Source organism: Bufo gargarizans, chromosome 3 (assembly GCF_014858855.1).
Source record: "Bufo gargarizans isolate SCDJY-AF-19 chromosome 3, ASM1485885v1, whole genome shotgun sequence".
In the NCBI taxonomy this organism is placed as follows: Eukaryota; Metazoa; Chordata; class Amphibia; order Anura; family Bufonidae; genus Bufo; species Bufo gargarizans.
The window spans coordinates 199,034,144-199,057,303 of record NC_058082.1 but is presented as its reverse complement, the minus strand read 5'-3'; the positions used below and the strand labels follow the sequence as shown (position 1 = coordinate 199,057,303).

Below are 23,160 nucleotides of genomic sequence, written 5' to 3'. Positions count from 1 at the left end.
GAGAGCCTGGTATGGAAGGAGCTTTGGCTAGACGACACCTACCAGGCACTCTGGTGGTATGTGATTCGGCACTCCCCCCTGGATGGCTGAGCACGACAGACCCGAGGGTGAGGATTATGATGGCCCTGGCCTGTTGTTTGAGACCTTCACAGAACCGGAGTTCGGAGATGCTGGAGAGTCCCGGTTCTGGGATATCTATAACTACAGGGAGGCTATGCATGATTGGGCTACAGCGAGAGAGGTGAGAAAAGACCTGGCATCTCTACTGACAAAGGAGTGGGAGCTGGAGCAGGATTACCAATACTTCTTCAGCTCAATTCGGCCCCAATATACACTGCCAGAGAGCTGGGTGGCAGTCCCAGACCTACAACCCTACAGCTGGGAAGACCCGACTGAAATATCCCCTGCTTCAGTACCAGCTACAGAGGTAGGGGACGTCATAGACTGGTCCTGCGGGAACCCCATATGGCAGGTGGAGATGGGACCGAGATCTCTCCGCCGGCCCTACAGGGATGCTGGGCCAACGGCAGCCGGAGTTTGAGGGAGTAGGGACAGTCGGTCCTGCTCCCCAGCGGCAGTATGTTTTGCAGGGAGAGAAGAGCATCGTCTCCATTCCCCAGCGGCAGTGTACCTTGAGGGGAGAGGAGACAATCGGTCTCTCTCCCCAACCACAGGGAGACAGCACCCCTAACTCCGATGGTGCAGATGGGACCGCAGTCTCTGCACCAGGCCTACCGGGATGCTGGACGGCCGGTACAGATTTCCCACCAACCCCGCAGGAATGCCAGGAGGAGGAGGTAAATGATCCCTCCTCTCCACAGCTAATCTGCAACAAGGTCCTGGGGGCAGGATTCCCTGACCCTATCCCAGCGGAAGAGCTGGCATCTGGGCAGAGCGCAGTTGGCCTCTGGCCTCCCCTATCCTCTTGTCCAGAGGCTGACTCCCCACAGGCTACCCCAGCAGAAGAGCTGGCATCTGGGCAGAGGGCAGTTGACGTCTGCCCACCAAGTACCCACAGCTCCAAGCTAGAGAACAACAATGAAATAAGGAGTAGCAGATGCCCACTCAGCAGCTGGGGACATACAGAACAGAGCCAGGCCCCAGAGTTCAACAGGAAATAGTGTTTGTTTATGGGTGGGCTACTTGACTAACTCAGGCACCGACCGACAGGAGGTCAGGTACCTGGTTAGTCTACTGTTGGGAGGGGAGAAATGTGACGGACTGAAACGTCACTGGGGCTGCTGTAGAAGCTAAGGGCCAGCATCCTTCCTACAGACTATCGACCGAGAACTATGGAGACCCCCTAAGACCTTTTGGGGTTACAAGGAACTATGAACACTGATTTATGTGTGTAATTTATATGCCACATATTTCCTATTGCCCATTAAAAAGGCATGGTGTGGATTCAGCAACACAAAAAGTGTTAACTCACTGAGACTCCCACTGATTGTGTTAGTGATGGGATTAAGATAGTTGATTATCAGAGCAGCCGACTCCTAGATGAGTAGATCACCCTATGATACACTCTGGAGGTAATACCATCACATGTGTCTCCTCTCTTCTTATTCATTCATTATGGAGGGGGTGAAGAGGTTTGTTTGCATGTTGTTAATGTTTAATTGCGTTATGTTTTTAGACTTCTTGAACTGTATATATACTGAGTTGATCTTCAATGAAGGGAGTTCCTGTTTACCCTTCATCATGTTGAGGCTGGTGTTTGGGTAACTGATCGACACTGGGGATTGCTATATGCTGAAGATTTGCTATACTCCCCTGGCTATAACTACTAGCTCTTGTAAGAGCTGTTCCTGCTCTCTGGACTTAGGAGAGGTTCACCCACTGGAGCCTGGTTGTAGGTCCAGGGTGGGTAGGAGACGGCGAGACCTCAACCAAGCTTCGGCGGTTCTTGGGGTCTGTGGTGGTTATGGTGTTGAGTGGAGTGCTTGGAGTCCTCGGGAAGCACTAGGAGCATCCATCGACGGAGGTACCCGGTCGGGGTGCCAGGAGATCCGTTACACTATGTTATACCTTTTTCTGTGGATTTTTTCTTGACATTTTCTTCTGGTAAATGTATTTCTTCATGATTAGAAGTGGTCAGATCATCTAAGTTTGCAACAAAAGGTAGAAAAGTGTTAAGATTATAACACATTGAAAGGATCCAGTAATACCGCAATAATTTTTGCTGAAATCTTCAGTTTGAATAAAAGGATGAAATGCCAGTCATGGATTTGGCTCCACCTGTATGTAACTGCCTGAGGGAGGAGTCCATAACATCCCATAATAAGTTGTAACCTAAGTTATAATACATTTTTTAACTTGTGCGGATGTTTATGGGCCTATTATCTCTAGCAGAAATCTTCACCTTAACAAGCGCCAACAATATAAAATGCCGATCGATGCTTTTTTGGTCTAAAACAATCATTTCTAAGATCTTTCATCCTCATACAGTTTCATATTGTCAGCAGCACATCTCCTTTTATGGTGATTTTTCATATAAAAGATGTGTGTTGCAGAAAGTTCTTAAATAGGTTTTCTGAGATCATTAAAAATCTTGGACAACTTTTACATCAGACTAAAATAAAAATAAAAATATCCTATACTTAACCATTACTACAATACCATACTCTGAAGAGCTACTCCAGTACTCCTTGCCACAGTTTGTTTAGTTCAGGTGCTGCATCTCTGCAGATCGCTATGTACTCATGAACACTGAAGTGCACAGTGATGTACAGGGAGGCAGCACATGACTGCTGCAGCCAATCACTCTCCTCAGCTGTAGAAGGCTGAGGACAGTTGTTGGTTGCAGCGGTCATGTACCGTATGCTGGCATGTCATCGCTGCTCTTTGTAAACAAACAACAGTAAGGAGTAATGGAGGAGCACCACAGAGAATGGCGCCAGAGGAAGGGATAGTATATGACGACTTTTAATGTTAAGCTACAGCAGGTGCGGTCCAAAATTATTTTGTATATGCCCTTTAAGGATCTTCTTATCTGTATTACTTTTTATGCTTACTGTATATGTGTCACATCGAGTTAAGGATCAGTGCATCCTCTAGTCTCCAACCCACCACTGTCCCCCAAGCAGTGGCCCCCAACTGAGCAGCGTTCCAGAATCGTTCCAAAACCAGAATAGAAAACAGGAATAGAGTCAGTATCTAAAAGTGAACCAATAACCAGCCATAATCCAGACCAGAGAGTAATGTCAGTACCAGAAACACAGTCAATACCTTGCAGGATCAATACCAGGATATCACATCAAAACACTTATCGGCAGGCAAAGGCATAGTCAGAGATAAAAACCAGGTGTAAGGTCCAGAAATCCACAAGATACAGAAAATGCTAGTGATGGGTATAGACTAATCACAGGCAACTGTGACCAGCAGCTTGCCTGTTTAAAAACCCTGCCATAAACAAACATTGGATGTCAGCCTGGATTCTGATTAGTCAGATGTGCCACCTGACCCAAAAGTGACGCCAGTGCGCACAGGACGCCAGAGTTTATCCCGATTGGCCTGACATCCCTGCACGTCATTAGACCGGACCGCCCTGCAGCTCGGCCTGGTTGTCCTGGTAACCAAATGCTGACTGCACTGCGGACCCGTGGGCTCAGTGAGGCGGTGTGGACAGGCAAGTATGTGATCATATGAAGGTGCATTACATGCCCCTCCGTACATTAAGTGATAACTTACCTTTGTCAGCATTTCCTTTCTTTGGATCCTCAATGTGACTTTTCTGCACCTCTTGCTCAGGGACATTTTTCTCCTCTGAAAACAAGAAACATATCAATCTGTATATTATAAAAAACACAAAACTAAATGGAGCTCAAGAAAAAAGGTCAAAACCATAAAAAGTCCAGATTACTGGGTTTATAGATCTTTTCCTATCATATGAGATTTGTGACATATAGTGTGCACATACTGTTGAATATGTATATATCTTTTATTTACCTTTTGATGGGGTAACTGGTTAGGAGGCTTCTACTGGAAAGAGAGGTGATGGAATTATGCTAAATAACTTACTGCCTATTAGACCATTGATTTAATCAGGTTTCGTTTTCTTTCTTAGATCTCTCCACTACCTTTTGGTTACTAATATTATTTTCCTTTTTATTCTGCAAACTCTACACAGATTACTGAAGTATATTCACATCAATCACTATCTCTACTAGAGCTTTATTCAGTGCTATAATTTTATATGACAACCCCTAAATCAGGTTATAATTATGAAAGTCAAGTGGGTGTACAACCTCTACTACACCTACTGATAGTGAGGGGTCCTTTTCTCCCCATTCTCAGCTGAAGAACAGGACAAGTACGTGCTCTCCCTCCTCAACTGGAAATGGTGAAAACAAAAAGGACCCTTCATCTAGACTCCCTTTTTACATGAATTCTAATTGATGGGTTATAAAATATGTCATGGGATATCAGCTGTAATTTACAGCGATATTTGGTGGGGCCCAATGCCGTCCTAAGGATGGTAAGGCCTGAGCAGGTACAGGCATTAGTCAATTGGGTGGCCGACAGTGGATCCAGCACGTTCACATTATCTCCCACCCAGTCTTCTGCAGAAAGCGCACAGATGGCGCCTGAAAACCAAGCCCATCAGTCTGTCACATCACCCCCATGCATACCAGGGAAACTGTCTGAGCCTCAAGTTATGCAGCAGTCTCTTATGCTATTTGAAGACTCCGCTGGCAGGGTTTCCTAAGGGCATCCACCTAGCCCTTCCCCAGCGGTGGAAGACATAGAATGCACTGACGCACAACCACTTATGTTTCCTGATGATGAGGACATGGGAATACCACCTCAGCACGTCTCTGATGATGACGAAACACAGGTGCCAACTGCTGCGTCTTTCTGCAGTGTGCAGACTGAACAGGAGGTCAGGGATCAAGACTGGGTGGAAGACGATGCAGGGGACGATGAGGTCCTAGACCCCACATGGAATGAAGGTCGTGCCACTGACTTTCACAGTTCGGAGAAAGAGGCAGTGGTGAGACCGAGCCAACAGCGTAGCAAAAGAGGGAGCAGTGGGCAAAAGCAGAACACCCGCCGCAGAACACCCCAAAGGCAGCTTCAAGGAGTTCCCTGGCATGGCACTTCTTCAAACAATGTGCTGACGACAAGACCCGAGTGGTTTGCACGCTGTGCCATCAGAGCCTGAAGCGAGGCATTAACGTTCTGAACCTTAGCACAACCTGCATGACCAGGCACCTGCATGCAAAGCATGAACTGCAGTGGAGTAAACACCTTAAAAACAAGGAAGTCACTCAGGCTCCCTCTGCTACCTCTTCTGCTGCTGCTGCCGCCTCGGCCTCTTCTGCTGCTGCCGCCTCGGCCTCTTCCTCCACCTCTGGAGGAACGTTGGCACCTGCCGCCCAGCAAACAGAGGATGTACCACCAACACCACCACCTCCGTCACCAAGCATCTCAACCATGTCACACGCCAGCATTCAGCTCTCCATCTCACAAACATTTGAGAGAAAGCGTAAATTCCCACCTAGCCACCCTCGATCCCTGGCCCTGAATGCCAGCATTTCTAAACTACTGGCCTATGAAATGCTGTAATTTAGGCTGGTGGACACAGACAGCTTCAAACAGCTCATGTCGCTTGCTGTCCCACAGTATGTTGTTCCCAGCCGGCACTACTTCTCCAAGAGAGCCGTGCCTTCCCTGCACAACCAAGTATCCGATAAAATCAAGTGTGCACTGCGCAATGCCATCTGTGGCAAGGTCCACCTAACCACAGATACGTGGACCAGTAAGCACGGCCAGGGATGCTATATCTCCCTAACTGCACACTGGGTAAATGTAGTGGCGGCTGGGCCCCAGGCAGAGAGCTGTTTGGCGCACGTCCTTCCGCCGCCAAGGATCGCAGGGCAACATTTTTGCCTCCTGTTGCCTCCTCCTCCTACTCGGCTTCCTCCTCCTCTTCTTCCACCTGCTCATCCAGTCAGCCACACACCTTCACCACCAACTTCAGCACAGCCCGGGGTAAACGTCAGCAGGCCATTCTGAAACTCATATGTTTGGGGGACAGGCCCCACAGCGCACAGGAGTTGTGGTGGGGTATAGAACAACAGACCGACGAGTGGTTGCTGCCGGTGAGCCTCAAGCCCGGCCTGGTGGTGTGCGATAATGGGCGAAATCTCGTTGCAGCTCTGGGACTAGCCGGTTTGACGCACATCCCTTGCTTGGCGCATGTGCTGAATTTGGTGGTGCAGAAGTTCATTCACAACTACCCCGACATGTCAGAGCTGCTGCATAAAGTGCGGGCCGTCTGTTCGCTCTTCCGGCGTTCACATCCTGCCGCTGCTCGCCTGTCTGCGCTACAGCGTAACTTCGGCCGTCCCGCTCACCGCCTTATATGCGACGTGCCCACCAGGTGGAACTCCACCTTGCACATGCTGGACAGACTGTGCGAGCAGCAGCAGGCCATAGTGGAGTTTCAGCTGGAGCGCGCACGGGTCAGTCGCACTGCGGAACAGCACCACTTCACTACCAATGACTGGGCCTCCATGCGAGACCTGTGTGCCCTGTTGCGCTGTTTCGAGTACTCCACCAACATGGCCAGTGGCGATGACACCGTTATCAGCGTTACAATACCACTTCTATGTCTCCTTGAGAAAACACTTAGGGCGATGATGGAAGAGGAGGTGGCCCAGGAGGAGGAGGAGGAGGAAGAGGGGTCATTTTTAACACTTTCAGGCCAGTCTCTTTGAAGTGACTCAGAGGGAGGTTTTTTGCAACAGCAGAGGCCAGGTACAAATGTGGCCAGCCAGGGCCCACTACTGGAGGACGAGGAGGACGAGGATGAGGTGGAGGAGGATGAGGATGAAGCATGGTCACAGCGGGGTGGCACCCAACGCAACTCGGGCCCATCACTGGTGCGTGGCTGGGGGGAAACGCAGGACGATGACGATACGCCTCCCACAGAGGACAGCTTGTCCTTACCTCTGGGCAGCCTGGCACACATAAGCGACTACATGCTGCAGTGCCTGCGCAACGACAGCAGAGTTGCCCACATTTTAACGTGTGCGGACTACTGGGTTGCCACCCTGCTGGATCCACGGTACAAAGACAATGTGCCCACCTTACTTCCTGCACTGGAGCGTGATAGGAAGATGTGCGAGTACAAGCGCATGTTGGTAGACGCGCTACTGAGAGCATTCCAAAATGTCACAGGGGAACAAGTGGAAGCCCAAGACAAAGGCAGAGGAGGAGCAAGAGGTCGCCAAGGCAGCTGTGTCACGGCCAGCTCCTCTGAGGGCAGGGTTAGCATGGCAGAGATGTGGAAAAGTTTTGTCAACACGCCACAGCTAACTGCACCACCACCTGATACGCAACGTGTTAGCAGGAGGCAACATTTCACTAACATGGTGGAACAGTACGTGTGCACACCCCTCCACGTACTGACTTATGGTTCGGCCCCATTCAACTTCTGGGTCTCTAAATTGTCCACGTGGCCAGAGCTAGCCTTTTATGCCTTGGAGGTGCTGGCCTGCCCGGCGGCCAGCATTTTGTCTGAACGTGTATTCAGCACGGCAGGGGGCGTCATTACAGACAAACGCAGCCGCCTGTCTACAGCCAATGTGGACAAGCTGACGTTCATAAAAATGAACCAGGCATGGATCCCACAGGACCTGTCCATCCCTTGTGCAGATTAGACATTAACTACCTTCCCTTAACCATATATTATTGTACTCCAGGGCACTTCCTCATTCAATCCTATTTTTATTTTGATTTTACCATTATATTGCGGGGCAACCCAAAGTTGAATGAACCTCTCCTCTGTCTGGGTGCTGGGGCCTAAATATAGGACAATGGTCTGTTCCAATGTTGGGTGACGTGAAGCATGATTCTCTGCTATGACATGAAGACTGATTCTCTGCTGACATGAAGCCAGATTCTCTGCTATGGGACATCTCTCCAATTGATATTGGTTTTATTTTTTTTATTTTTTTATTTTTTTATTTCCCTATCCACATTTGTTTGCAGGGGATTTAACTACATTTTGCTGCCTTTTGCAGCCCTCTAGCCCTTTCCTGGGCTGTTTTACAGCCTTTTTAGTGCAGAAAAGTTTGGGTCCCCATTGACTTCAATGGGGTTCGGGACGAAGTTCGGGTCGGGTTCGGATCCCGAACCCGGACATTTCCGGGAAGTTCGGCCGAACTTCTCGAACCCGAACATCCAGGTGTTCGCTCAACTCTAGTCAGGAGGTGACGATGCCACACATACCAAAAACCACCAACTTATGTTAAATCCTGGCTCAGAAAATCTGTTTTTCTGATTAGGGTCACGTGGACACCCCATGTTTGGTACCCCTGTGACCCTAATACTAAGAGCTGAATAATGAGCCCACAGTTATAGGGCGGGCATTCTCCTGTGTAGAGTTATGGGCAGAAATCCAATTTAGACCAGATTTTAGCGTGACTGACCGGTCATAAAAGTCACAGCCAACTCACGCCCTAAAGGCGGGTTTACAGATTGCCTGGACCAATTCTTATAAATTGGACAGAGCAGATTGTACCGTGTTCCCCATTTTGAGGCCAATCTGATTGAATGAGGATCCGTGTCTTTCTGTATTTCCTCAGGACCTGATAGCTGCAAGTCTCTGTGTGAGTAAAGTAGGCGTCAGTTTTATTTCATCCTTTTTATTTTAAAAACTTTTCTGTGTATATTTGAATGCTTCTGTGTTTTTACATCTTTCAATTTTTATTAAAACCAATTATTTAACCTAGCACGGGCAATATTTTTTAGGGCAACTAGAGTTCCTAATTTTAAGCTACCTGTTTGCTTTAAAATGCGAATCTCAGAAGTTTAGTAGTTGTTAGAAGGAACCGGCAACAATTTGCTCTCCCGTACAATCTGGTAAATTGTAGGAAGCAGGGTGATCAAATTCGATAGTGTGTGTAGTCTCAGTACTTGTCCCGATTGACCGCTGGTACATGATCCCGGTCTGATCAGGTACTGCGACCTGGAGAATAGGGCAAGATCGTGACACACAGCAGTAACCATTTCTGGCCACTACGCCATGGATGGAGCTGTGTTGTTCCAGTGACAAAGCAAAAAACATCCGAGTTATAAAGACTCAGACCCCCACCAATCTGATATTGGTGACCTATCCTAAGAATACAGAATAGGCTATCAATATAGATGTCCCAGTAAACCCTATCTGCCTGTTTTCAGAGAGCTAGTGCTGTATGGCACTACTGTATAGTTGACACAACTGCACTATCCAAGGATCCCAGGGCAGCATGGCCACCTCTGTCACTTATATTATCTGAACGTCTGGTCATGGGGCTTTGCTCTATTGCAAATAAATCCTAGATAATCTGTAATAACTAGGAAGTAATGGTAACATGCTAATACAGTACATCATCAATAACAGCACAATGCCTGTTTGTAAGGTCAACAGGATACTATATATCCTGTTGACCTTGTATATATACGCACACAAACAGACACAAAAACCTACACAGTCACAAATACTGTATATTCACATACACTTCTTTTCTGAGCACCAATTGACAAACTGCAGCAAAGAGTGAAAGTAAAGGGGACACAAACTAATAAGAGGCATCAAAAACAGATAAGACAAGGATATCTGAGTGGTGAAGATGCAGTAGAGAGCTGTTTGGGACACCTCTGAAGCTTGAAGAAAGACATGGAGAGAACGAGAGAATGCATCAAGGATATTTCTGCTCTTACCCTGGTTTAGTTGCATGCATTGGAGGAATAAACTACAAGTCGACTCATCTTTCTGAAGAATTATATTCACCAAGGCTCTTGCTTTTTCTTTCACGTTACTCATATTTTCAACTGTAAAATATTCTTCCTGAGTGATCAGGTTTTTTGAATCAAATTCATCCAGAAATTCATTAAAATCCTTCTGTAGAGCTGCCACGATCTCTTTCCTTGCTCTTCGAATGTAATTAGTTGTATTCTCTGAAATTGCTGCCATGGCTGAAGCTCTTGAAATGAAGTTGAAAAACATATTAATGGATATTGTCATTTACTGTCCTACTGTTTAGGCTGGGATGCATAATGCCATGGTGAACTGCACTTTTCCAGTTAGAGAAGTAGCCCTAACCCTAAAAAGAACATGTCAATAACAAAGGGAAGGGGGAAACACCAAAATATGCCATTCCCATTGTGACAATGTTATGCTCCCTAAGACCCCTCTAGGACCCTCATCTATGCAAGAGATTTGGAGCTCTGTACAAAATCTCAGTTGGGGGAATTTATCATGAGGGTAATATTTGAAGTCAGTTTTCCTTGAGTCTGCGCTGGCTTACTTTGCCAAATTTATCAAAATGCGCATGCTGTTTGTTAAATTTGCTACTCCATCCAGGTTTCTACACTCTGCCCCCCACTGCAGTGAATTTTGGACTTCTTTGCAACATTTAAAAAAAGTCTCAGTCATAAATCTGGAGTGACGCTCATTAACATAGCTAACCACGCTAAATGCAAGAAGCCGCAAAAGCCTTACATTGCAACTTTTTGAACACAGAATTCTGGAGTGCAGGACTTGATAAATTCCCCCCAGAATCTTGAAAACATACCTAACCTTTCAACAAACTTTATAATACAGAGTGTATGTACATAAGGAAGAACACTTTCTGGCCACTGAAATACTTGTATCTGGCATTTTTTAGCAGTTTTCCCTGTGCATGCTGAAGGTCTAGTGGCCAGATCTCTGCCAGACCCCATTATAGTCAACGGGGACAGCGGGCATTCTGGTAACAATGCCAGATCCAGAGGGTTCCAGGAGGCTGTACTCTGCCAGAACGGACTGCTAGAGCTACAAACAACAGTGTGAAACAGGCCCTGAATAGTTTAAAAATTGTGTTAAGTCAAGGTTAGGCAATCATTTAAACATGACATATCGTTGGTGAGGAGTAAAGAGACTGCATATACTGTATATATAATGTAATATGGAGTAAAAGAGTATATTGATAAGAGGTGAGATTTTAACATTACCTTTCATGCCTTTCACTTGTATCATATTTTTCTTGCTTGTTTTGAGACTTGGTGATTAGGTTGTATTGAATCGAAAGTTCAACTGATGGAGATGTTGAGGCGATGCACACATCAGTTTCATTATTATTATATTCCTCATATATCTGGTTCTTGCTGCTTAAATTGTGTTCAATTTCAGTCTGAGATGTTGAAGTGATGGAGATTTGCATTCCGTCATTAACTTCTTTAGTAATCTGATTTTCACAACTTACATTTTCTTCTATTTCAGCCTGAAATGTTGGATTTATGGAGGTATTAGTTTTATCATCATCATCATCTTCCTTTGATATCTGTTTTTTGTTATTTAGATCCTGTTCAATTTCAGTCTGAGATGTTAAAGTGATGGAGATTTCCATTCCGTCATTAACTTCTTTAATAATCTGATTTTCACAACTTACATTTTCTTCTATTTCAGCCTGAAATGTTGGATTCATGGGGGTATTAGTTTTATCATCATCATCATCTTCCTTTGATATCTGTTTTTTGTTATTTAGATCCTGTTCAATTGCAGTCTGAGATGTTGAAGTGATGGAGATTTCCATTCCGTCATCAACTTCTTTAGTAATCTGATTTTGACAACTTACATTTTCTTCTATTTCAGCCTGAAATGTTGGATTCATGGAGGTATTAGTTTTATCATCATCATCTTCCTTTGATATCTGTTTTTTGTTATTTAGATCCTGTTCAATTTCAGTCTGAGATGTTAAAGTGATGGAGATTTCCATTCCGTCATTAACTTCTTTAGTAATCTCGTTTTTACAACTTACATTTTCTTCTATTTCAGCCTGAAATGTTGGATTCATGGAGGTATTAGTTTTATTATCATCATCTTCCTTTGATATCTGTTTTTTGTTATTTAGATCCTGTTCAATTTCAGTCTGAGATGTTAAAGTGATGGAGATTTCCATTCTGTCATTAACTTCTTTAGTAATCTGATTTTCACAACTTACATTTTCTTCTATTTCAGCCTGAAATGTTGGATTCATGGAGGTATTAGTTTTATCATCATCATCTTCCTTTGATATCAGTTTTTTGTTATTTAGATCCTGTTCAATTTCAGTCTGAGATGTTAAAGTGATGGAGATTTCCATTCCGTCATTAACTTCTTTAGTAATCTCGTTTTTACAACTTACATTTTCTTCTATTTCAGCCTGAAATGTTGGATTCATGGAGGTATTAGTTTTATCATCATCATCTTCCTTTGATATCTGTTTTTTGTTATTTAGATCCTGTTCAATTTCAGTCTGAGATGTTAAAGTGATGGAGATTTCCATTCTGTCATTAACTTCTTTAGTAATCTGATTTTGACAACTTACATTTTCTTCTATTGCAGCCTGAAATGTTGGATTCATGGGGGTATTAGTTTTATTATCATCATCTTCCTTTGATATCTGTTTTTTGTTATTTAGATCCTGTTCAATTACAGTCTGAGATGTTGAAGTGATGGAGATTTCCATTCCGTCATTAACTTCTTCAGTAATCTGATTTTCAAAACTTACATTTTCTTCTATTTCAGCCTGAAATGTTGGATTCATGGGGGTATTAGTTTTATCATAATCATCTTCATTTGATATCTGTTTTTTGTTACTTAGATCCTGTTCAGTTTCAGTCTGAGATGTTGAAGTGATGGAGATTTCCATTCCGTCATTAGCTTCTTTAGAAATTTTGTTTTCACAACTTATATTTTGTTCCATTTCAGCTTGAAATGTTGGATTTGTGGGGATATCAGTTTTAGTCTGAGATAATGAAGTGACAGAGATTTCCATTTTGTCACTAACGTCTTGAGAAATCTGGTTCTCACTACTTACATGTTGTTCCATTTTAGCCTGAAATGTTGGATTCTTGGGGATATTAGTTTTATCATCATCATCTTCCTTTGATATCTGTTTTTTGTCACTTAGATCCTGTTCAGTATCAGTCTGAGATGTTGAAGTGATGGAGATTTCCATTCCGTCATTAGCTTCTTTAGAAATCTGGTTTTCACAACTTAAATTTTGTTCCATTTCAGCTTGAAATGTTGTATTTGTGGGGATATCAGTTTTATCAGTTTCAGTCTGAGATATTGAAGTGACGGGGATTTCCATTTTGTCACTAACGTCTTTAGAAATCTGGTTCTCACTACTTACATTTTGTTCAATTTTAAGCTGAAATGTTGGATTCTTGGGGATATTAGTTTTATCGTCATTATCTTCCTTTGATATCTGTTTTGTGTTACTTAGATCCTGTTCAGTTTCAGTCTGAGATGTTGAAGTGATGGAGATTTCCATTTCGTCATTAGCTTCAGCATAAAATTTTGGATTTGTGGGGATATCAGTTTTATCACTATCTTCCTGTGATATCTGTTTATTGTTACTCAGATCCTGTTCAGTTTCAGTCCGAGATGTGATGGAGATCTCCATTCTATCATAATCATCAACAGTATTGTTTTCATCTGATTTTTTGTTTTTACTAATTAACTTTAATTTAATGTTTCTGTCATCCTCCCTGTGTCTCTTTGTAGATACTAGTGTCTCTGTAGTTGTAATTTTGCTTTCACTAGAATCCTGTTCTAAATATTTAGTGTTTCTGATTTTTGGAGATAGAATCCTATCTTGAGGAATGTCGATGTTTTGTACAGAAGAAACCATGGTTCTAGAGTCTTTAGAAAATGTACACATGTATACAGAGTCTGTGTTTTCTCCATGAGAATGTTGGATATTGTGTGAGCCGATACTTATGTCACTTTCTTCAGGGGTGAATTCATTTTCTTGTGTATTTAGTTCTTCAGTTTGATTTGAAACAACATTGTGAACAGAATCAGCACCATCCTGAACAGTGTTATATTTAGAGTTTGGCTTATGCAGCATGAAAGAAGTTTTGTTTCCAAGCTTTATTTTATCTTCATGACTCAAATTTACAACTGCATGAACTTTTAGACCATTTACAAAGGTCTCAGCATGTTTGTTGGGGTTGAGAAATATTTCTCCATCTTGTGATATGTCAATAATACAATGCTCCAACTCAATGCCAGGTGCAGTGACCTGGATGTCTTGAGACTCAGCAGCACCAATTTTTGTTTTATCGCCTAAATGATACAGAAGAAGTTCATTCTGATTATTCATACTAATAGATAAGTTTATGAGGTAACATTTATCTTCGTCAACTTTAATGCCAGTATGTTCTACGGTGATTCCAAGTCGCTGGAGCTGTTTTTGTCGTTCCATGGCCGACATTTCCGTCTTTTTTAGCTTTTCTTCCCAAGAGACTTTTAAATCTCTTAGAAGCTTTTCTGATTCCTTTAACTTTGCCTCTAGTTCCTGTTTGTATTTTGCTTCAGCCTGTTGAAGTTGTTCTCTCATTACTTTCACTTCTTCTTTCAGCTCTATTATAGCCTTAGATTTGATATCTTCGTTTACCATTGCTTTGTTGACTATACATTTGGCACGGTCAGCATATTTCAAAGTAGAGAGTGTCTCCTGATAGTTAACAGATGCTGGGCTTATTGTTGCCAACATTACAGTCTTACTGTTTCCTCCAAGATTGTTTTTTAACAACCAGGTGAGTACTGAATCTCTGTAATTGATAAAACTACTCTTTCTTTTACCTTCAGATTGTTCAGCCAATGAATTTATAACCAGACCAAGAAATGTTAGCGACTTATTAATGTTAGTGCTTTCTTTCAGTTGATCCCCAGTAGCTCCAGAGATGGAAGATCTTTCACTTCCTGCCAAATCCACCAAACTAACCTTGCTGAGAAGCTCTTTCAGAACACCATGTTCATTATGAAGAGTCTGTGTGACTGTGAGAGTAAATATTGCATGTGACCGACTGCTGTGTTCATTCATTTTTGTACTGGCAATTTTCCGGCATTTGTTCCCTTCTAGTATCAGTGATTTTATGTCTTCAGTATTACTGACAGCATGATGAGACAAACCTTCCACATAAGGGCCAAAAGATTTGTGTTCTCGAACTCTTAGTGCCTTAAAGTCACCTGTGGGGTATAAAAGATCTCGTACTTTTTCGTTGTATATTTCTAAGTATGCAGCTTCAACTTGAAGGCTTTTTAAATTATTTATTTCTCTGCTAAATAAGGCAGAACATATTCTTGGCACTAGACCAGGTTGGTCATCTGTCCCCATCATAGAAAATGTTTTTCCTGATCCTGTTTGACCATAAGCAAAAATGCATGAGTTGAACCCTTCAAAGGAACTGTCAACAATGTCTTCCCCAAGCACCTTAAAAATATCCTCCTGGCTTGTATACTTGGCAGGGTCTTCATCTCTTACAGACCAAAAACAGTGATCAAAGAGAAACTCTTTTTGTGCTGTGCATGTGGATTTCAACACTGTTTGTCTTCCTTCCATGTATACCACACATTCTGCCTGTGAATCAATTTCTCTCTGATTCATTGGCCGCACCCTCACAGCCACTTTTACTTTACTATCCACCATTTTGTTGTGGTTGTAAATAAATGTAATTTGACAAAGATCACGAGTAGCATCAATTGCTCTTCAATATGTTGTACACTGTAGAAGAAAAAAATGTCCATATGAAATGTATGTAAGTCAATAGAAAATAATTTTTAAATATATATTGTTAACCTATGTGTGTTTAGGCATATGAAACATTTTTGTATAATGTAATTAAAAACTTTGCATAGTTTGGCTTCTGCAGAGTGGTGTGAGGTATTTGCTGTTTGTTCAAATCTTTTTATTAATGACCTCAAATCTTCAAAGCTGAACTCGGACATATCCCCATATTCACCCAGGCAGCCCCCCTGACAAGCGAATCGGAGTAGTTTATGCTCCGATGCTCTCCTTTGGGGCAGGCACATTGAGGATTGAGCGGCCGCCTCTCAGTGCGCCTGCGCCGATTGAAGACAGGTACGGCCGCGGCGCAGGCGCCAGATTTTAAATGCAAACAGGCAGGGCCAGCAGAGAACGATCCCGTTCCCTGGCCCTGTCAATAAAGATGCGGAGGGGGCGTCTTTAGGATCGGAGGATGCGGCTGCTACCAGCAAGTAGCCGCCCTACTTGCTGGTAGCAAGGTAATTTGCATATTTTAAAAGCACGTTTTAAACAAAATCTACTGGCCCAAAATGATTAATTAGATTATGTAGGCATAAATCGCAGTGTAGGGATTATAAGTAAACAAAAAAAAAAAAAAAAACGGTTTAGTGGGGTGACAGAAGCCCTTTAAGGAGCTTCAAGCAGAGCAGAAGCTGCACAAGAGTCATGTGCTATTCTGCGAGGACAGCACCGAAAATTATTTAAATGGGGCAGCAAGCACATGGATTTCAGCAAGCCCTATTCAGGTCAATGTAATTGTTTTTCAGTTGAGGAAATTTCTGCAACGAAATCCACACCATGAAGGCAATCTATAACACCTCATTCACAGTGTTCAGTTAGTGATTTCCATCACTGATTGTGAGTCAAAATTAGGTATGGCTCTAAACACAGAACAGGTACAGATATTTCCCATATAACCTGTGTATGTGTAGGCACCACTCCTGATTTTGGCTCACAATCACTGATGGAAATCACTGACCAAAACACTGATGTGTGAATGAGGCTTAAATCTCTATATAAAGACTGTACGGTTGTTACTATACCTCCTTGCTATTTGTCTATGGTTAGGAACTCCCTACCCTACCTGTAAACAATACAACATAGTTAAAGAATAACTGTCACATTTAGACCCTAATTTAAATTTTCATATACACTCACCTAAAGAATTATTAGGAACACCATACTAATACGGTGTTGGACCCCCTTTTGCCTTCAGAACTGCCTTAATTCTACGTGGCATTGATTCAACAAGGTGCTGATAGCATTCTTTAGAAATGTTGGCCCATATTGATAGGATAGCATCTTGCAATTGATGGAGATTTGAGGGATGCACATCCAGGGCACGAAGCTCCCGTTCCACCACATCCCAAAGATGCTTTATTGGGTTGAGATCTGGTGACTGTGGGGGCCATTTTAGTACAGTGAACTCATTGTCATTGTCAAGAAACCAATTTGAAATGATTCGAGCTTTGTGACATGGTGCATTATCCTGCTGGAAGTAGCCATCAGAGGATGGGTACATGGTGGTCATAAAGGGATGGACATGGTCAGAAACAATGCTCAGGTAGCCTGTGGCATTTAAATGATGGCCAATTGGCACTAAGGGGCCTAAAGTGTGCCCAGAAAACATCCCCCACACCATTACACCACCACCACCAGCCTGCACAGTGGTAACAAGGCATGATGGATACATGTTTTCATTCTGTTTACGCCAAATTCGGACTCTACCATTTGAATGTCTCAACAGAAATCGAGACTCATCAGACCAGGCAAGATTTTTCCAGTCTTCAACAGTCCAATTTTGGTGAGCTCATGCAAATTGTAGTCTCTTTTCCTATTTGTAGTGGAGATGAGTGGTACCCGGTGGGGTCTGCTGCTGTTGTAGCCCATCTGCCTCAAGGTTGTGCGTGTTGTGGCTTCACAAATGCTTTGCTGCATACCTCGGTTGTAACGAGTGGTTATTTCAGTCAACGTTGCTCTTCTATCAGCTTGAATCAGTCGGCCCATTCTCCTCTGACCTCTAGCATCAACAAGGCATTTTTGCCCACAGGACTGCCGCATACTGGATGTTTTTCCCTTTTCACACCATTCTTTGTAAACCCTAGAAATGGTTGTGCGTGAAAATCCCAGTAACTGAGCAGATTGTGAAATACTCAGACCGGCCCGTCTGGCACCAACAACCATGCCACGCTCAAAATTGCTTAAATCACCTTTCTTTCCCATTCTGACATTCAGTTTGGAGTTCAGGAGATTGTCTTGACCAGGAGCACAACCCTACATGCATTGAAGCAACTGCCATGTGATTGGTTGACTAGATAATCGCATTAATGAGAAATAGAACAGGTGTTCCTAATAATTCTTTAGGTGAGTGTATATTGTTACTAATAACATGATATTCCAGAATCAGTTACTATTAGACTGACTTACCCCATATTTAATAAGATTCCGCCCTTAGCAACCAGTCTGCATAGAACTGCAATTTCACTATTCAGTTAAGATGGCCGCCACTGCCCTCACCCTAAGGCTAATCCCGCCTGCCCTCACCACCCACAATGCATTGAGCTCCTCACATGCACTAACCAGTAACAATAGCCCCCAAAAGTGTCAGTAACCAGAGCCCCCCCCTAAATGGTTAATCTCCTGCAGCAACAAGGGGTCCTCTTACCACATGTTGCTTTCATTTATACACTGAGCAGATGGCAGATATCCTATCCCTGGTCTGCGCTGCTCCAACTCTGCATTCTCCAGCTCCGCTGAGTGAGGGAGCGTCTGCCAAGCGCAGGGACAGTGAGAAGTGCACACAGCCTGGGCACTGTTATCAGCTGCTGGGGAGGACCTGGCTTTAATCATTTACTTACAGTCCCTGGCTGTCAGTAATGTGACCTTGCACGCTGTGTGCTCTGTCTATCAATAGATAGACAGACCATGCCTAGCAACCCTATTTTAAGAACAGGTAAAAATAGGCAGTACAGGGAACAAAAATGTGGAATTAAGGTGTCATTGAATACACAGTGAAAAGTTGAAATAGGGCCACCAAGGTGATAATAATCACCACAATCCGATACTCCCAAAAAAATATATACGGTACAACAGTTATCCTTTAATAGATTTACAAATAATGTCATACTTTACACTGTCTTAGTATACGAATTAATGTTAGACAAATTTACTATTCTAGTGCATGGACATTCGTAAATTTGAAGTATCAAAAATCCTGCACCAAATTTATGCTAGAATTTTGTCTGTTTTGCCAAAAAACTGTCTACTACCACATAAGTTGGCGTAGTTTTATTCCAAAAATGCGCCAAAATATTTTGAAATTCGTTCATGCTTCGTTTACTGGTAAAAGGTGAATTGAGTTATGGATTTCATTACCATGGACCATAACGTAATTCTATGACGGAATGCATTCCTGCTCCCGCGGAAGAGGATATCGCGTCTACAGTCCAGACCCTGGAGGCTGTGGATCCCTCCGCGACGGCCAAGCGCACGGACCAGACATCCCCCAAGATGGCCCCCGACGCCAAGCCTGCTCCAGCGGAAGACACCGCCAACCAAGATGCCCAGGCCTTGGACTGGACCAGCCTGCACCGTAGACGGCACCCGAAGCCGCACCTGAAGCCCAAGATGACCACCAGGAGGCACCGGAACCGGCCGCACGGCCGCGACATCAGGTAGGAGCAGTCGCGCTCCCTGAGGCCCAGGCCCGGTCCGAAGCTGCCCCTGCATCATGCCCAGTGGACTCTGATACCCCTGGTAGGCCCAAGCCAGCTCCTCCACGCACACACGCACACAGAACCAACACCTCCAGAGCGGGACGCCCAAATCCTGAAGTCCCATTGGAAATCACCACTCACGCCCAGATGGCCTGGGAATACAAGTCGGCCATAGAGGAATAGGTCAAGCAAGTTCTAGATGACCCCCGGCCCAGTGACCCAAAGCTCATCAGGCGCACTGGGACTGTACTCTGGTTCGCAGTGGAGAGAGGAGTTGGATTCCTGCAAGACAGTTACAGTGGGGAAGAAATATTTGTGGGCCGCCGTTCTGTCAAACGCCACTACTTACCACAGGCCCGTCACAACCTGTATGCAGGGGATTAGGTGGAGTATACCCCCATGCGCTCCATCCAAGGCCCGTTTGCTGCCGGTGTAACTTTACTTGCCAAGCCATTATCCCCTGCCTTAACCCCAGAGACCTAGCAGGAGGACCCAGGCTCTGCAGGGAGAGTCCGCTGTTTACAGGAGACCCAAGACGGCAGGTTGCGGTTCAAAGAACAACTCCAGCCAGAACCTGAACCCCTCATCCCTGACCTGGCCGCACCACCAACCCTACGGGTGGGCCAGATCAACAATTCGGTTCTCATCTTCAACCCCAGGGTACAGCCATATATCCTGCCTTGGAAACAGCCTCAGGCACCCTCAGTTTGCCTACCAGAACCCCTTCAGCCGGAGTTATTGTCCACCTATGCACCGGCTAGGGATCCCGGCTTGCAGCATGTCACAGCTGCATTCACCAGACTGACTGCTCAGCCAATTCCAAAAAACACCACAAGAGGGCAGTGGCGCACCACTAAAGCTGCAAAACTAAGTTACCAGAGGCAAGAGCGCCCTCTAATGAGCTTCAGTAGCTCTAGCAGTGAGGAGGACCTGGACGTCCTTCTTTAAATGCCTTCCTTTTCTAAAAATAAAGGACTAATGGGAGCCACGTCATGGACTGTTCCTGGCCGGTGAGGACCCGTTGGCATTGTTTTAATGGTTTCCTTTTACAGGTTGCCCTATTTTGTCCTCACCCTGATGGTCATGTGCAATAAGGACCCCCATCTTCAACTTCATTTAACCCCATCTTCACCTTCAACAACCTTTCACATCCCAGGTTGTGCCAAAGTTTGCACATTGTTTTATCCCCTTTTTCAGGTTACTTGATAGCCTTATGGAACTATGGTTCTTAATATGCTGCTTTTATGTGTTTTAAATGACATTTTATACCGCCTAATGGATTACAATTAACTTTATTATTCCTGTGGATTACAATTGACAATTGACTTTTGCCCGTTTCCAGAGGATTCTACTGTACATCAAGTACTTCAAGTAAAAGTCGTATTTGAGCATATGATTGCACTAATAAATGCATAACTTATTTGCACTGTTTTTCCAAAAGGTTTACTGCAACGTAAAAAGCTTTCACCCAAAGAAAGGACTCAAACGTATACCTGAGCTCTTTGTGACTTTTACAGGTCTGATATTGCACTAATTTTTCTTAAATGTTTACAGGTTGAGCAACGTTCAAGTACCCGTGCCCATTGTATGGACTCTTTTACAGATGCAGCAATGTGAATTTATGCATTATTTGTGAAACTGCACTAACTTTTGCCTTTAGCTAGTTCAGTGGCACCTTGCTTCTGTGTGCCTTGATTTACAGCTCTGTTCTCTTTATATGGACTGCCTCTGCGGACGCTTAATACTAATGGCCTACATCTAGAGTCATATATCCCGGGTATCCAGGTAAGACCAAGTGGTAAGTTCCAGGCAGGTCCAGCAAGGGTAACTAAACTCCCATTCTGGTGTGTCTTCCAGGAGTTCCATAGGATTATCATTCCCTCCTCCTGTGACTGCCAGAAGCGTTTGGAGAAGCTCATGACCTCCTCTTCTGTGCCTTTGCCTAAGGTATGGAGCCTCAAACCTTAGTGCCATTTAGCTACCCATAGTTACTATAGTGATCGTGCTATTAGCCTTATATTTTGACTTTGGTGCAGGGAAGGGAATACATGATAAAGCCACCCTTCCATTTGCGGGCATTTCATTACATAATGGTGGGACTTCAGAGTAAAGACACCCCCATCCTTTCTTTGGTGTTAGGATCTGGAACACTTCAAAGTCAGTCAGTAGTGATTGCTTAGTGCAGACCGTTGGTTCTCTGGTTATACCGAGAGAGAGATTATTACTTAGGACACCCTACTCATGCGGGCAGGAACCTTGGGTAGCCGTTTCATGTTAGTCTTTGTTTGTCTTTATGTGTAATACATGCAGCACTTTGTACTAAATTGGGTACCCCAGAGCTGGTTCCTCCCCTCCTAAGCATAAGCCGAGGGTGGCTTAACTCGAAGTAAGGGGGAATGTAACACCCCAGAGTGGTGTTACGAAACTTTTCTACCCTGCTACAATCTGTTATGAGCTTTAACCTTGTCATCTGATGTAATTTTACATTATGTCATTCACAACTGTGCATTGTAAACCTTGTTAAATGTATATTGCTGTAATTTCCATGTTCACCAGCAGGTGGCAGCAATGTTCTGGCAAGGACTTAAGTTCAGTTTAGTACACCTAGGCTGGAATAGTTTGTTCCAGCTTAGCTCCCCCTCTGTGAGTAGTGGGCTGTGCCCATATCCTGCAGCATGAGGAGAGAAGGAAGTTAGTGAGGAGTGTAACCCACCCCATGCTAGGGGTAGGGTGTGCATGTTAGGAGCTCCCAGAGATAGGGAACCAGGCCAGGATCTTGTCTCGGCTAAGACATTGATCATCATCCCTAGCCTGAGCCCTGCAGCCTCGGCCTGGATGAAGCAAGCAGACAACTTCAGTTCCAGGAAGAAATCATACCCTGAGAAGATAACTGTGAGTAAAATCCAGAGACCCAGGAGAAGCCATATTCCTCCTCAGCTAGTCAGTCCCCAGACAGCAGAAGATAGAGTGTGCAGAAGCCAAATTCCTGCCATAGTAATGTCATGGCGGGGAGAGGGGGAAAACCCCCCACCGTGCAATGGGAGTGGCTGCAACGCCAGATAGCGGGTACAGGGAGCTGGTCACCACCTAAAGTAACCCTGAGCTCTCCCTGGACTCCTAGCGCATGAGCCGCCTCAGATGGTAAAGGGGTTCATGCTCACGAACCTAGGACCCTACTATCCCTGTAATGCCCTAGGCCTAATGACAGGGCAGAGACCACCCATTCATCCTACACCACAGATAAAAAGGTGTCTCCAGAGGCCCAGTGGCAGACAGGAAGCAAGACCATGGGATAAACAGTACGGCAGGTAAGTTACACAGCAACATAACTATGCTATCCACACTTACCTACCGTAGCCGAGATAGAATGCGGCTCCAGGCTGGGAAACCCACAGTATTGTCTTTGCTTAATCCCCTCCGGGAAAGCACTCCCCTTTCGGAGCTGAGACACCACCAGAATACCTCCATACACCAATACAACATACACCAGGTGGGGGAGGAAAACAGAGATACACCGGAGGGGACACACAGCCAGGGAAAGGAAACAATATAATAAATAAGGGTAACTCACACAGACACAAAGACATACCGCCAGGGAGCAGAGCTCCTACTCAGGCAGACAACAAAATAAGACTGACCACAGGCTCCAACACACAAACATATAAAGAGGCCTGAGGTCACACCCACCACACCTAGCAGACACACCTAAATTAACCCCATGACAACCAAAACGGGGAAAGCACCAAATAAAGGAAAGTGTACGTACAAACAGAAAACTACACTTTGCCCCCGGCAACCAGTCTGCACGCAACAGCGTCACGGTCAAACATAAATTGGCCATGACAAGTATAGCGCTAACAAGCAGACGTCCTTTC

General features: G+C 44.4%; 1 protein-coding gene across 3 annotated transcripts in view; it reads right to left on the bottom strand.

Moving 5' to 3' along the window:
• Nucleotides 1-23,160, bottom strand: part of LOC122933241 (interferon-induced very large GTPase 1-like) — a 54,895-nt gene that overhangs the window by 10,380 nt on the left and 21,355 nt on the right. For 2 of the 3 annotated variants that reach the window (XM_044288100.1, XM_044288101.1), the window contains exons 2-5: nucleotides 10,984-15,527; nucleotides 9,712-9,974; nucleotides 3,691-3,765; nucleotides 2,029-2,103 (exon numbers count right to left, since the gene is read on the bottom strand). In XM_044288100.1, the coding sequence (XP_044144035.1) occupies nucleotides 2,029-2,103; nucleotides 3,691-3,765; nucleotides 9,712-9,974; nucleotides 10,984-15,452 (4,882 nt within the window). In that variant the 5' untranslated portion in view covers nucleotides 15,453-15,527. The remainder of the gene's footprint in view (nucleotides 1-2,028; nucleotides 2,104-3,690; nucleotides 3,766-9,711; nucleotides 9,975-10,983; nucleotides 15,528-23,160) is intronic. The other variant, XM_044288102.1, reaches the window with a different exon arrangement.